General features: G+C 39.0%; 1 protein-coding gene and 1 long non-coding RNA gene across 2 annotated transcripts; both read right to left on the minus strand.

The window, feature by feature from the left end:
- Positions 1–391: 391 nt before the first annotated feature.
- LOC139194477 (uncharacterized) lies at positions 392–874 on the minus strand. The gene is made up of 2 exons (XR_011579358.1): positions 735–874; positions 392–613 (listed from the first exon to the last, which is right to left on the minus strand). It is a non-coding gene; the product is annotated as an uncharacterized lncRNA (long non-coding RNA).
- A 171-nt stretch (positions 875–1045) lies between these two features.
- On the minus strand, positions 1046–4252 carry LOC139187448 (protein TRAUCO-like). The gene is made up of 2 exons (XM_070819163.1): positions 3110–4252; positions 1046–1524 (listed from the first exon to the last, which is right to left on the minus strand). Exons 1-2 carry the CDS (start codon positions 4110–4112, stop codon positions 1259–1261), a joined length of 1269 nt encoding a protein of 422 aa, XP_070675264.1. The 5' UTR covers positions 4113–4252; the 3' UTR covers positions 1046–1258.
- Between the last annotated feature and the right edge of the window lie 9321 nt (positions 4253–13573).

The raw sequence follows: 13573 nt of genomic DNA on the forward strand, positions 1-13573 counted from the left end.
AATTTTACATAGTAAAGACATAAAAAGGGCCACCCCAAGCCAACAAGGTTCCCCGCTTTGTGGGGTCTGGGGGAACATCTATGGTACGCAACCTTACCCTTGCTTTTGCAAAGAGGCTGTTTCATTGGTTACACAAAAAAAAAACATCATATATTTAAACCCCTACAGTTTAAAAGTACGAATAATATAGTAAAGACAATAATAATAATAGTGGAATATGAATAAGTGCCTAAACACTGCATAGATTGGTTAAGTTTGTTTTACAAGAGCCTATATTGAGTGGTCAAAATATTAGCAATAAATGCAGAAAACAAGCAAGAACCCTCAAGTTATTCCCAAATCACTAATCCTCTAGACATAACCCTTAATGTACCGTTGGCACTGCCATTGGTTATGCCAAGAGAAAGCACTGCAATCCTCATGTTACAAAGTGAAAGCCGTTAATCAACAACCTGAGAATCCACAACAACATGAGCGACTAGAAAATACAGCAAGACTTTCATTCTAAAAGAAATATGACCAAACAGAGGTATAACAAAGAATGTAATCCATTATTTTAGTTGCCTCTATAATACAGTTGAAGTAAGCGCTCAGTGCTCAACAAACGAACCTCCTGTCATAAGAGGAAACGTCCAATTAGATCTAAAATAGCGAAAAGATAACACAATATAAGCATGACAAATATTCCATCTCATGCCAACCGTAAAGATCAATGTCTCATACTAATCAGTTACCAATTTCAGAACCGAAGCAGAGAATCAGAGATGGAGCTTTTGCTAGGAACTATGTTAGGTACTGCAAGAGCACAGTTAAAAGTTAAAAGAAAATGAACTTTCAAAAGACAGACCAAATGAATAAATAAAACCATAGACAAAGGTATAATTACTGAAACAGCTACGTTTGAACCTGTGATAATTTGGAAAGAAGTGTACTACTAAACCAATGCCAAAGGATCTAGAATCTGAACATCATAACAGCACAGAGATATTATCAAATACACAAGCACGAAGAACAGAGATATTTATCAAACACAACAAACGGGAAATTGTCCGGATATGCAATATCATTATGTTTTCCATTAGAATTTGTCAGACAAAGGTCAAGAATATAATGCTTATCATTCAGTTTCAAGTTGTACTTTTAGCAGCAACTAAAATTACAAAGGAAAGTTGAACTCATATGCTATCCATGAAGGTTTTCCATTCCTGCGTCGGAAACCTCCAAAACACAAACAGGGTTGAATGGTGCTGGGTTCTGGTTATTGTTTCTTCTCATCAGACACTACATTTTCAACTCGGTTTTCAAACCCATGATAAGGAACTTCAACCATGGGCAGGGGCACTGGACGTCCATCAAAGTCTTCTGGAAAGAATTCAAAATCAGGGCCGAAATTGAACTTGACAACACAATTTGGTTGATGTGGAAGAGTGTACATTGAAGCAGCAGGATAGTAACGTCCACCATATAGATCCTTAAAAGCAACTCCTTGGCATACCCCATTTTTGAAAAACGATATCTCACTTCCTGCAAAGCAAATCAATAACCACTCCAACAGTTACACTTCCAAGAAAACAAACATAGGTTATACCTTAGCAGAATAGAAACATTTCTGTAGTTGAACAGAAGTTTGAAAAAAAATGCTAATAACCCCAGAAAAAATTATTAAAGTGGCAAGTTGGTGGAAGAGGCAGCATTTTGAACCTATTCCAAACCCAGTGAGTTAAAGACACCCCCAAAATAATATGTACAATTGCATGCTTGGATGCTAACTTTCCATTGCACACGATATACGGATGGCAATGGGTTGAATACCAAACATGCAGACTGGTATTGAAATTGGATGAGAAGACCAAAACAAAGTTTCCTTTTAATCTCAGGAAAAAAGAACAATTAGGTAACAAGTTGGCGAGAAGGAAGCATTTTCACCCATGGAAACAAAAAAAATCAAATGTTTCACTCAGATCAAAAGCAATTTGTGATACAAATTTTTTACTTTAGGTCATTTGGAAAAGAAAATACAGATATCTTCAGGTTTAAATAGCTGAAGGTTTCCATTGCCATGTCACACAAATACTCAATTTCCTGTTTCATTGAAGTAGAAATAGAATAAATCTTTCACTATGCTAATTAGATTGTAACTGGACATCACATTCCAAGAGTCAATACCTGCATGGCTTGTAAGTATCTTATGAACTTCAAATAATTCTCATGCCTTGGAATCTACCAACACCTATATACTGTCTTAGTCAAAATCAGCCTCTACGGGGGGTAGACTCATGCATTACAGTTCAACCAGTCACTGCAGAGGCAGTTCTTCAAATTAATCATTCCAATTCCTCATTCCCAAAATATTCCAATTACCTAATTTTATACCAAGCTTTTGTGCTATGATATGACTTGTTGAACAAAGTGAAATATTTATATAGGAGCGATAATTCCATCCCCTGGAAACCATTTCAACCACTTCATAACTAGTTTGGCTAAAATGCACTAAGATCACTTCTCCCATCTCTCTCTTTCTTCTGCACAAGCACATGTTACTATCATATGTCTCAAACTTCAGTATAAATCTTTATAGTCTCTCTCGCAAGTAAAAGAACTCAGAATTATAGTACGTTCTCTTGGCTAATGTTGTTCCCTGAATTTAGTTAGTGGAGACAATCTCACCAGTGCAGTATAATGCTACAAACGACATTGTGCAATAGAGATAAATAAGGACTATAAGTCACAAGTTCAGTTGTTTTGATCATCTTTTAGTCTGAATGGGTGTTATTCGGTCAGTCTTCATGCAAGGGATGTTTTGCCTTATGCTGAGTTAAGGTTTATCTTCAATGAACTACTAAAGACGCACATTTTATATCCTATCATACCAACATCTGTTTGGTTCAACTCATTCATGATTTCAGTTACAATCACAGGGAAAGAGTGCCATAGCAGTTGAGCTGTGCAAGCATATTCGTATTCACATTCATAATACGAAACAAGAATACCAATGCAAGAAACACAGTGCTCTGCAACAAATTTCACAAAAAAGGCAACCACAACCACAAAATCACATAAACAAACAATTGAAAACATCAACACTGCAAAAAACCAAACAGTCACTCACCAGGCACTACTTTCGGCGGATCCTCCTTCGCGTCAGGGGCACAAGCATACCGCTGACCCTTATACCAAACCAAATGGGGCGGCTTCGGGGCGTACGACCCCCCATCTGGCAAGTTTATATAAAACCCAATAACATCACCTTCCTTATACCCTTCCTCCCCATACTTCTCCCTCAAAGCCTTATGCACCTTACTCCCATCAATGTCCCTGTACCCGAAACTATTTCCATCATACCCAACGGGCGCCTGCAAGTCCCCTTTCTCAGTGGACCAGCCAAGCCTTGTGTGGCCACTCTCTCCCAAATTCACCACCTTTATTTCAAAATACCAAGCCCCCTCCGCCACTCCTCTGGTGGCCCTAACCATTCTGTACCCTTTTGCGCTACCCGCACTCATTCGGTCCTCACTCACCTCCACTTTCTCCGCCTTGTATACCTTCGAGAGGCAGATTGTCATGTCCGGCGTGTCGTCGGTTTTGTCCGGGAACCGCGTCACCGGAGTGATGAAGACGGTGTCGTCCCCGGGGGCATTGTGGTTGTTGTTATTGGCCTTGCTCTTCTTTTTTCCCTTGCGGGTCGACTTAGTGACCCACACATTGTTGTTCTTCTTCTTCGATTTCTTCGAATTGGGGGCGGTTGGGGCAGCGGCGGTGGCGGCGCTTCCGTTGGAGATGGGCAGGGGCAGTGGGGTCTGATCTTGGTCCGGAGAGGGCGCGGCGGTTAGGGAAGAGAGCTGCTTTTGCTTCTTGGGAGGCGGGTCGTCATCGTCGTTGTCGATTTCTTGGGATTTGATAGACTCGGAGAGAGATTCGGAGGCTTCGGTTTCGGTTTTACTGCCGTTTTGCGGGTCGGTGGAAGGTGGGTTTAGGGTATCGGTGTCGGGGTCGTCGGTGGTGGGTTCGGGTGGTTCGATGGGCTCGGCAGTTGAGATTGCGGCGGCGGTTGTGGGTTTCGATTGTTCGTCTTCTTCGTCGTCTTCGTCTCTGTAGGTGCGAAGGTTGTCCATGTCTAGGGAAAAGAAGAGAGAGAGAGAGAGAGAGAGAGAGAGAGAGAGAAGTGGGTTCTGTTGACAACACTCAGGTTTCTGTCTGCATAAACCTGGGATTTAAGGTGGGACTGAAATCTTGAGGAGTGTCTGAAACTTTTGAAGAAGATGTCGAACTATTGGATTGGATTGGCTTGGATTGGGCTATGGACTCTTTTTTTTTTTTGAGGCAATCTAAGTTTTAAGGCCCGGTTCCAGTCTACCCACAAAAGGGACCCAAAAACCAGCTCAAAAACACACCGTTAAACAGGCTGTTTAATAATTATTTCGTTTTGGAAAATTTTATTTATACTCAAAATTCTATCAACACACCTTGTTAGCTTATATTCCTTCTTTTTTCTTTTTCTTTTTTTAATTCAATTTTGCCCCAAATAAAATAGGTTAAGAAAGAAAAAGAAGAAAAAACAGCCTATCAGCAGAAAATACCACCGATTAACTTCATCTTCACCCCCTCCATGGAAATATTCTCTTTGTCATTGTTGGAGAACAATTCAAAAATAAATAAAAAATAACAGATATAACAGAACTTGAAATACTTTATTGACAAAAAATACTTGCTATACAAAATGAAATAACAGGAATAAATACAGGAATTAAATTGGTACTAACTTGATTAACCACAGGTAGAGGCTAGAGCAAAAGCTATGTCTTTCGAACAGTATTTCTGTCCCACTCTTGTGCTTGTGGTTCTATAACGTCTGCTCGACTATGATACAACTACCTAATTCTATAACCCGTACTAGATTATAGAATTCTAGCGAATTGTTTTGTGTGTTTACTCACTGAAAATTTTGTACGAAAGAGAAAGAGGAAGAAAAGGATGATCCTATTTGGAATCTGTGATTGCAAATATATAGGTTGTTTTACACCCTTTCAAATACATGTTGAGCGTATTTGAAAACACACAACTCTTTCTAAGAGTTGTGTCTCTTAATCAAATGTTTCTTAATTAATATGTTAATTAAAAAACTTAATCTGAAATTAAAATTAATGAACTTGGATTAATTTTAACTTCCAAGGTCCCAAGGCCCAATGCCCTTGTCTTGATTAATTAATCTCTACTAATAAATAAAACATTTGTGACAGCCCATCCCAAAAGATATTCCATGATTATGTAAAATGTGTAGAATACCCTTGGATGTTGAGTACATTGTGTGATGTTTGTGGTTTGAGTTTGGGTTTTAGACTAATTTAATTAGTTCCTAAGCTCTTGGAACATAAAAATTATGGTTGTTATTTGTTGTGATTAGCTGCAAACTGGAACACACACACACACACACACACCAACCTATTCCCTTACCCGTTGACCTTTCTCTCTCCTCCGTCTCTCGGTTTTCATCCATTATCCGTACAATTGTACGATCAATTTCAAACCAGCCTTTTTAGGCGCGGATCAAGGCTGTGAAGGTGGTCTTTGTGTTCCTTGTGAAGTCAATAACACATCCATACCAATTGTAGTATGTGAAACCCTCGAAAACCCGAGAACCCAAGAACTCCGATTTGGAGTAATGTTCATGCACTCGTAATCGTGAAGTTTTCAAGGAGTTTTAAGGTTATAGGGATCCTTAAAACATCTTCACGAAGCTCAAGGAGTAATTTTAAAGAGTAATTTTGAAGTGATTTGGATGTCAGGAAGTCTAGGTTTTGCGAGTTGTAGGTTTAGCCGAAATATCGAAGGTTTTTCAGGCAACTTTCTGTTGGTTTTAAGTCCCCAAAGTGGTATGAATATGTTCTTCTCATCTTAAGCTTCAATTGGTTTAAATTTCGTGAATTTTGGATGAGAAATGAAGAAGATATGAAGTTTTAAAATTTTTCCAATTTCCAGCGATCGCAGCTGTAACCAGCGCCGAATTCCGACGAACCAAGGAAGAAGGAAAAGAATATTCCATCAAAGTTGACGGAATATTCTAACGCCGTCAGGTAATTCTAACAGCATATTTTGATTTTTGATGGAATATTCCCTAACGCCGTTAGGAAATCCGTTTGGTGTGCCAAGCACATGCCTACGCGTGGGCTGCACGTCTGGCCGTGCCTCGGTCGGCGTGTGAGGGCGCGTGGGTGCTCAAAATTTTTTTCTAAAAATTTGGGGTTGTTCCTGAGGTTGGGTAGGTCATGGTGGTATATTCAAACACCCCATTTGAGCAATATATGAGAAGTTATTTCCTAGTTTTGTATATGTGCTTTAAATAACGTTTATTTAGTTATTTCGCATATAGGTGAGACTTATCCTGAGGACAAGCGTCATCAATAGAGACTCAGGGGCTACGACCCTTTAACATATCAGTGAGTGGGCTTTTGGTTTTCCGTATATACCTATATACTTGAGATTTTTCCCAAAAAATGAATTTGAATGATTATATGTTTTGAAATGCCATGCAAAGTATTTGCCTATTTTATTTATGTATTAGAAGTTGCATACATTCATGATTGGTGTTGCGGACGCACAGGTAAGTGCCAGGTAAGTTCATAAATTAAAGATATGAGATTGCTTCAGTTATGCGAGATGTGATGTGATTATGTGTGATGTATTGAAAGCTCATAAACTTGCACCTCGGTGTTAGTGCTCCCGCCTAGAGTTAGGGCACAATCCATCGCGTAATGTTCACCTCCCGCACCATATGCTCACCTTGGATCCAAGTTAGGTGCACAGGCTTGTCGTACAAACCACTATAGGTGGTTCCGACTCGTAGGTGACCCGCGATCATTCGCACAGCCTTCACGTGATCGTAGCACTAGAGCATATTTATTTTACACCTAGTCTTGTCGTACAAACCACTTTAGGTGGTTCCGACTCGTGTGCAGGATTTGATTTGATATGATTGAGATTGGTTATAAGCTATAGACTCAGCCGTGCAGGTCACGTAGGTAGAGCCGGCTGATATGACATCTGGCATTGATACAGTTTAACTGAATTATTTATGGCATTTCATTGAGATACTTGGCATGGTATATTTCTATGGATTTTCATCTTGAGCATGATTTCTGTTATAGCATATATTATTTTTCTGGGAAATTATACAGGTTTTACAACAAGGGGTTAAAACTTTTGAGAAATGAAATGATTTTGAAAAGCTTTGTCTTTGCCCACTCACACTATCTGTTTTGCTCCCTTCCAGGTTTTAAGTAGAAGTGCTTTGGTGGCTCACGGGGATTTCGACGGTGGTTTTGACAAAACATCATAAATGTAGGGTCACCTTTGGGTGTTGTATAATTAGTACTTGTCCTGCCTGACTGCACTTATGTTATTTATGCTCTAATTGTGTATTTCACACTAAATCTCGCACTTGCACCTTATCTTATCTAGTATTCTAGTTGATTTGGTTTTTCATTCATTCGTAATTCCTTATATCTCTATTGCTTCCGCACTATGCACATAGCTGCATCACCTTCACGTGACGGCCAACATGCCCTGATTTAGGTCGGGGTGTGTCATTTTGGTATCAGAGCCTAGGTTTGCAATCCTACATATCTTGTGAATCTTCTAATTATTTTGATGTATTCTGTCAGAACTATGTCACCTCGTAGAGATCCACGTCCTTCTGTTGAGTCTAGTTTCCCCGATATCACTCAGTTAGGGGAAGCTATTGCTAATGTTATTCAATCTTCTCTTCGTCCTCCGCAAAAGACACCTCTTGAGACTGTTCATAATTTGAAGTTGAGTCATTTTATAGGTAACGAAAGGTCTGAAGGAGCAGAGAAATGGATAAATCATCTTGAGAAGACTTTCTGTTTGATGAATAGACAGAGAAATCTTCCAGATGACAGGTGGGTTAAGACGACTACCTGGTTTCTAGGTGAGCAGCCTGCATCTTGGTGGAGACAGGAGTTTTATCAGTTGTCACCAGAGGAAGATGTTGATTGGGAAGTTTTTAAGCAATTATTTTATAAGAGATTTATTCCTCCAGATTATATAGATCGCAAGAAACAAGAGTTTATGAATATGAAGTAGGGGAAGATGACTGCTAATACTCTACATGAGGTTTACTGACTTATCTCGCTATCATCCGGAGGTTGCTGCTAATCCGGTTAAGATGCTTCGTCACTTCAGATTAGCTACTAAAAAGAAATGGCGTACTATGACGACCATAGCTTCCCGTGCTACTTATCAAGAATTTTTAAGGTTCTACTACGAATTGAAGATTCTAAGAATATGCTCAGCGATAGTGAGGAGGAAGAAAATGATGAGAATCAGAGGATAGATGATAAAGGTAAAGGTCAGTCCTCTCAAGGACCTCGCAAGACTCAGAGCTTTAAAAGAAGTGGAACTAGTTCCAGTTCTTCTAGCGGAGGTTTTAGTGCTACTGGTCAGATGAGAGGTGGTAGATTTTTAGAGGGTCATAGATTTCAGAGGCAGGGAGATTCTGGAAGAGAAAGTGCTCATTTGTGCCGCATATGTAATAATAGGCATTTTTTAGAGTGTAGGCGGGGCAGCAGTGAATGTTTTACTTGTGGGCAGTTGGGACATGGAGCTATAAATTGTCCCCAGAGTTAGCAGAGGCCCCAGCAGCCTTCTATGCCACCACCAATGCCGATCCAGCAAGTTCCATGGTCTGGTAGTTATGGTCAGATGGGTCGATATGGTGCTTACCATTATCAGGGCAATGTCGCTCCTTATGCTCTAAGACCATATCAGTATTCACAAGATCCTTATTACCAAAGTGGGTATTCTCAGTATCCTAGAGGGTATACGCCGTATCCTTCCATTCTAGCTGGCAGATCTCAGTGGTATCAGGGAGGACAGCCCCAGCAAGTAGAGATTGCTTTCGGTAATGCCGAATCTTCAAGGCAATCTGGTCAGCCAAGTCAGGGACGAGGTGTGCAGGGGTGAGGTAATCAAGCTAATAGAGGTCGTGGGGGACGACAATAAGCTCATGGACGTATTAACAATATCTCTTTGTAGGATGCTCAAAATCATCCAGACTTGATCATGGGTACATTAAACATTCTTGGTCACTTTGCTAGAGTTTTAATTGATTATGGTGCTACGCATTCTGTCATTTCTCATATATTTGCTCAAGTGACACAATCTCATCCTACACTTCTAGGGTATGATTTAGAGTTTACTATGCCTAGAGGGATGAGATGTTATGTTGATTGTGTATATCCAGGATGTCCAGTGATGATGGAGGAGGTGGTCATGCCGGCTAATCTTATCCAGTTAGATATTGTTAATTTTGATGTAATTTTAGGCACATATTGGTTACATTATAATCATGCCAAGATAGATTTGTATGGGAAAACAGTTGTTTTCCATTGTCCTGGATTACCTGAAGTTACTTTTGTGGGTGAGACATGGTGTTTTTTCTGCTGTAAGAGCTAAGAGGTTGTTTTCAAAAGGTTGTCAGGGATATTTAGCTCATGTAGTGATGAATGATGTTGCTTATAGTAGTGTGGAGGATGTTCGAGTAGTCAGGCATTTTCCTGATGTATTTCCTGATGATTTACCTGGATTGTCGCCAGACCAAGATGTGGAGTTCACTATTGATTTTCTTCCAGGTACGGATCCTATATCTTTGACTCCATATAGAATGGCTCCTGCTGAATTGAGGGAATTGAAAGTCCAGTTGCAGGAATTAATCGATAAAGGTTTTATTCAGCCTAGTACTTCACCCTGGGGAGCTCCAGTTTTGTTTGTAAGGAAGAAAGTTGGAACTTTGAGGCTATGTATTGATTATAGACAATTAAATCAGGTAACGATTAAAAACTGTTATCCGTTGCCGCATATAGATGATTTGTTTGATCAGCTTCAAGGTGCTTGTGTGTTTTCTAAGATTGATTTAAGGTCTGGTTACTACCAGTTGAAGATCAGCAGTGAGGATGTCCCTAAGACTACTTTCAGGACTCGTTATGGTCATTATGAGTTTCTAAGGATGCCATTCGGATTAACGAATGCACCAGCAACTTTCATGGATTTGATGAATCAAGTATTCCAGCAATATATAGACAAGTTTGTCATTGTTTTTATTGATGACATTCTAGTATACTCTAAGTCTAAATCAGAGCATGTTCAACATCTTACTTTGGTGTTAAAGAAATTAAGAAAACATCAGTTGTATGCTAAGTTTAGCAAATGCCAATTTTGGTTGAATCAAGTGGCATTTTTGGGACATGTTATATTTGCTCAAGGTATTCTAGTAGATCCTCAAAAGGTAGCAGATATGGAGAATTGGGAACAACCTTGAATCGTCACTGAGGTACGAAGTTTTCTTGGTCTAGTAGGCTATTATAGACGGTTTGTTAAGGATTTTTCAATCATCGCTTTGCCGTTAACGAGGTTAACTAGAAAAGAGGTTAAGTTTGAGTGGGATGATAATTATGAGTAAAGTTTTCAGCAGTTGAAATATTATCTCACTCATGCACCTGTTTTGGCACTCCCAAATGATAATGGTAATTTTGAGGTCTACAGTGATGCTTCCTTAAATGGTATGGGTTGTGTGTTCATGCAGCATGGTAGGGTGATTGCTTATGCCTTACGGCAATTGAAGCCTCATGAGAAGAATTATCCTACTCATGGTCTGGAGTTAGCAACTATCATCTTTGCCTTGAAGATTTGGAGACATTATCTTTATGGTGAGAAATGTAAGATCTTCACATATCATAAGAGTCTTCAGTATCTTTTTACTTAGAAAGATGTTAATCTTCGGCAGTGGAGGTGGATTAAGTTGCTTAGTGATTATGATTACACGATTGAGTATCACCCTGGTCGTACGAATGTAGTGGCTGATGCTCTTAATAGGAAGACTCCAGTTAGACTTAATGTTTTATACGCTTGTCATGTTCCTCTTCTTGCGGATTTAAGGTCCACTGGAGTGATGTTAGGAGTAGAAGATCGAGAAGAAGCCTTACTTGCAAATTTCAAGTCAGGCCAATTTTAATGGATCGTGTACTTGAAGCCCAGATGGATGATGAAGAGACCTATGAAATAATTCAGGTTAGAAATCAGGGAAAAAAGAAAGACTTCAGAATTCAAGAAAATGATGGCATGCTTATGCCAGGTAAGTTCATAAATTAAAGATATGAGATTGCTTCAGTTATGCGAGATATGATGTGATTATGTGTGATGTATTGAGAGCTCATAAACCTGCACCCTGGTGTTAGTGCTCCCGCCTAGAGTTAGGGCATAGTCCTTCACATGATATTCACCTCCCGCACCATATGCTCACCTTAGATCCAAGTTAGGTGCACAGGCTTGTCGTACAGACTACTATAGGTGGTTCCGACTCGTAGGTGACCCGCGATTATTCGCACAGCCTTCACGTGATCGTAGCATTAGAGCATATTTATTTTACACCTAGTCTTGTCGTACAAACCACTTTAGGTGGTTCCAACTCGTGTGCAGGATTTGATTTGATATGATTAAGATTGGTTATGAGCTATAGACTCAGCCGTGCAGGTCACATAGGTGGAGCCGGCTGATATGACATCTGGCTTTGATACAATTTAACTGAATTATTTATGGCATTTCATTGAGATACTTGGCATGGTATATTTATATGGATTTTCATCCTGAGCATGATTTCTGTTATAACATATATTATTTTTCTGGGAACTTATACAGGTTTTACAGCGAGGGGTTAGAACTTTTGAGAAATGAAATGATTTTGAAAAGCTTTGTTTTTGCCCATTCACACTTTCCGTTTTGCTCCCTTCCAGGTTTTAAGTAAAAGTGCTTTGGTGGCTCACGAGGATTTCGACGGTGGTTCTGATAAAACATCATAAATGTAGGGTCACTTTTGGGTGTTGTATAATTAGTACTTGTCTCGCCTGACTACACTTAGGTTATTTATGCTCTAATTATGTATTTCACACTTAATCTCACACTTGCACCTTATCTTATCTAGTACTCTAGTTGATTTGGTTTTTCATTCATTCGTAATTCCTTATATCTCTATTGCTTCCGCACTGTGCACATGACTACGTCACCCTCACGTGACAGCCAGCATGCCTTGATTTTGGTCGGGGTGTGTCAACATTCATTGTCAACCAAAACCCTATAAAATTAGCAGTTTAACCCTCTAATTAAAATAGAACATGAATAAGAAATATGAGACAGAAATGTAATTTCACACAACCAAATTTTGTTGTTTTTTTTCAAGGCCTCACCTACATGTAATCCTAATATATCTCTAATTAACAAAAAATACTTTTCACTCCCACATTCTCTATCACTCTCTTCCTCTCTCCTTCTATTTCAAAAAATAAAAAATAAAAAAAATTCACACACTTTGTCTGTGTGCCTATATGCTAGTATTAATTGTATTAGGTTATATTATACAAACCTAATCCACACAACCATAAGGCCCAAGCTTTCAATCCATTTCCAAATGGTCCACGTTCTAATTACTAGAACAAAGGACTAGACCTATTTAAATGGCAATAGGAACTAAAAGTTCCCCGATGTGGGACACTAAGAGTCTCAAAACTCCAACAATACCCCACATTTTGATACAACTATGTGGTCTTAGAGAAACTAAGATACGTGAGTAAATAATAAATGTGACATACGTTAAGAGATGTGTCTTTTGGACTTGAACCTACCTTAGTATATACTTATCGGATTTACTAGATGACGCAGTGAATATAAAATCTTGAACTGTTCATCTCCGCAGTAAACCAAGACAATAAGCAAAACATATTCCACACCAACACATCACAAATTCATATGTTTGTGTTCTTTTTGGTCCTGAACAAATCTTAGATTCATGAGAGCTTTAGAAAATGTAGCCATGTAATTCTCATAAATGCGATCCCACATTTACTCTAATATAGATGATAATGATTAAGAATAGGCTACTACTTTTTCACTTGATTTACAAGTATCAATATTATTAAACTAATGTATCCTACACCCATCAGCAATCACCACACTTCTTCCATCATAGGAATGGGTATGTAAGTGTGTTTCTTCTTTGAATCTAGCCAAACATGTTTGCCTATTGAACCTAGACCATGGGATCTACAATCAACTAGGTTAGGTTTCCGTTTGACAGTTTCATTTTACTCTATTGGCTTTAAACCCATTCCTCTCAATGTATGATTAACTTGCTCTCTAGATAAACCTTTAGTAAGTGGATCTGCAATATTATCTTTTAACTTGACATAGTCAATAGAAATTACACCACTAGAGAGCCATTGCTTTATTGTACTATGACTTCGTCTAATTTGTCTAGACTTCCCATTGTATACACTATTTTTAGTTCGATATTGTGCAACTAAACTATCACAGTTATACATATTGCCGTTACAGGTTTAGGCCATTTGGGAACATCTTCCAAAAAATCTCTTAGCCACTCAGCTTCTTCTCCAACCTCATTAAGAGTTATAAATTTTGATTCCATTGTTGATCGGGCTATGCACGTTTGTTTGGAAGATTTCCAAGATATTGCTGTTCCTCCCAAAGTAAATACATATCCACTTGTGGA

This window comes from Malus domestica, chromosome 03 (genome assembly GCF_042453785.1).
Source record: "Malus domestica chromosome 03, GDT2T_hap1".
Classification (NCBI taxonomy): Eukaryota; Viridiplantae; Streptophyta; class Magnoliopsida; order Rosales; family Rosaceae; genus Malus; species Malus domestica.

What these genes read in the sequence shown, in the direction of transcription:
- LOC139187448 (XM_070819163.1), bottom strand. Translation starts at nt 4,112, where the DNA reads ATGGACAACCTTCGCACCTACAGAGACGAAGACGACGAAGAAGACGAA. An exon ending in TCCGCCGAAAGTAGTGCCTG is followed by an intron (nt 1,525 to 3,109) that starts GTGAGTGACTGT and finishes TTTGCTTTGCAG; the next exon opens with GAAGTGAGATATCGTTTTTC.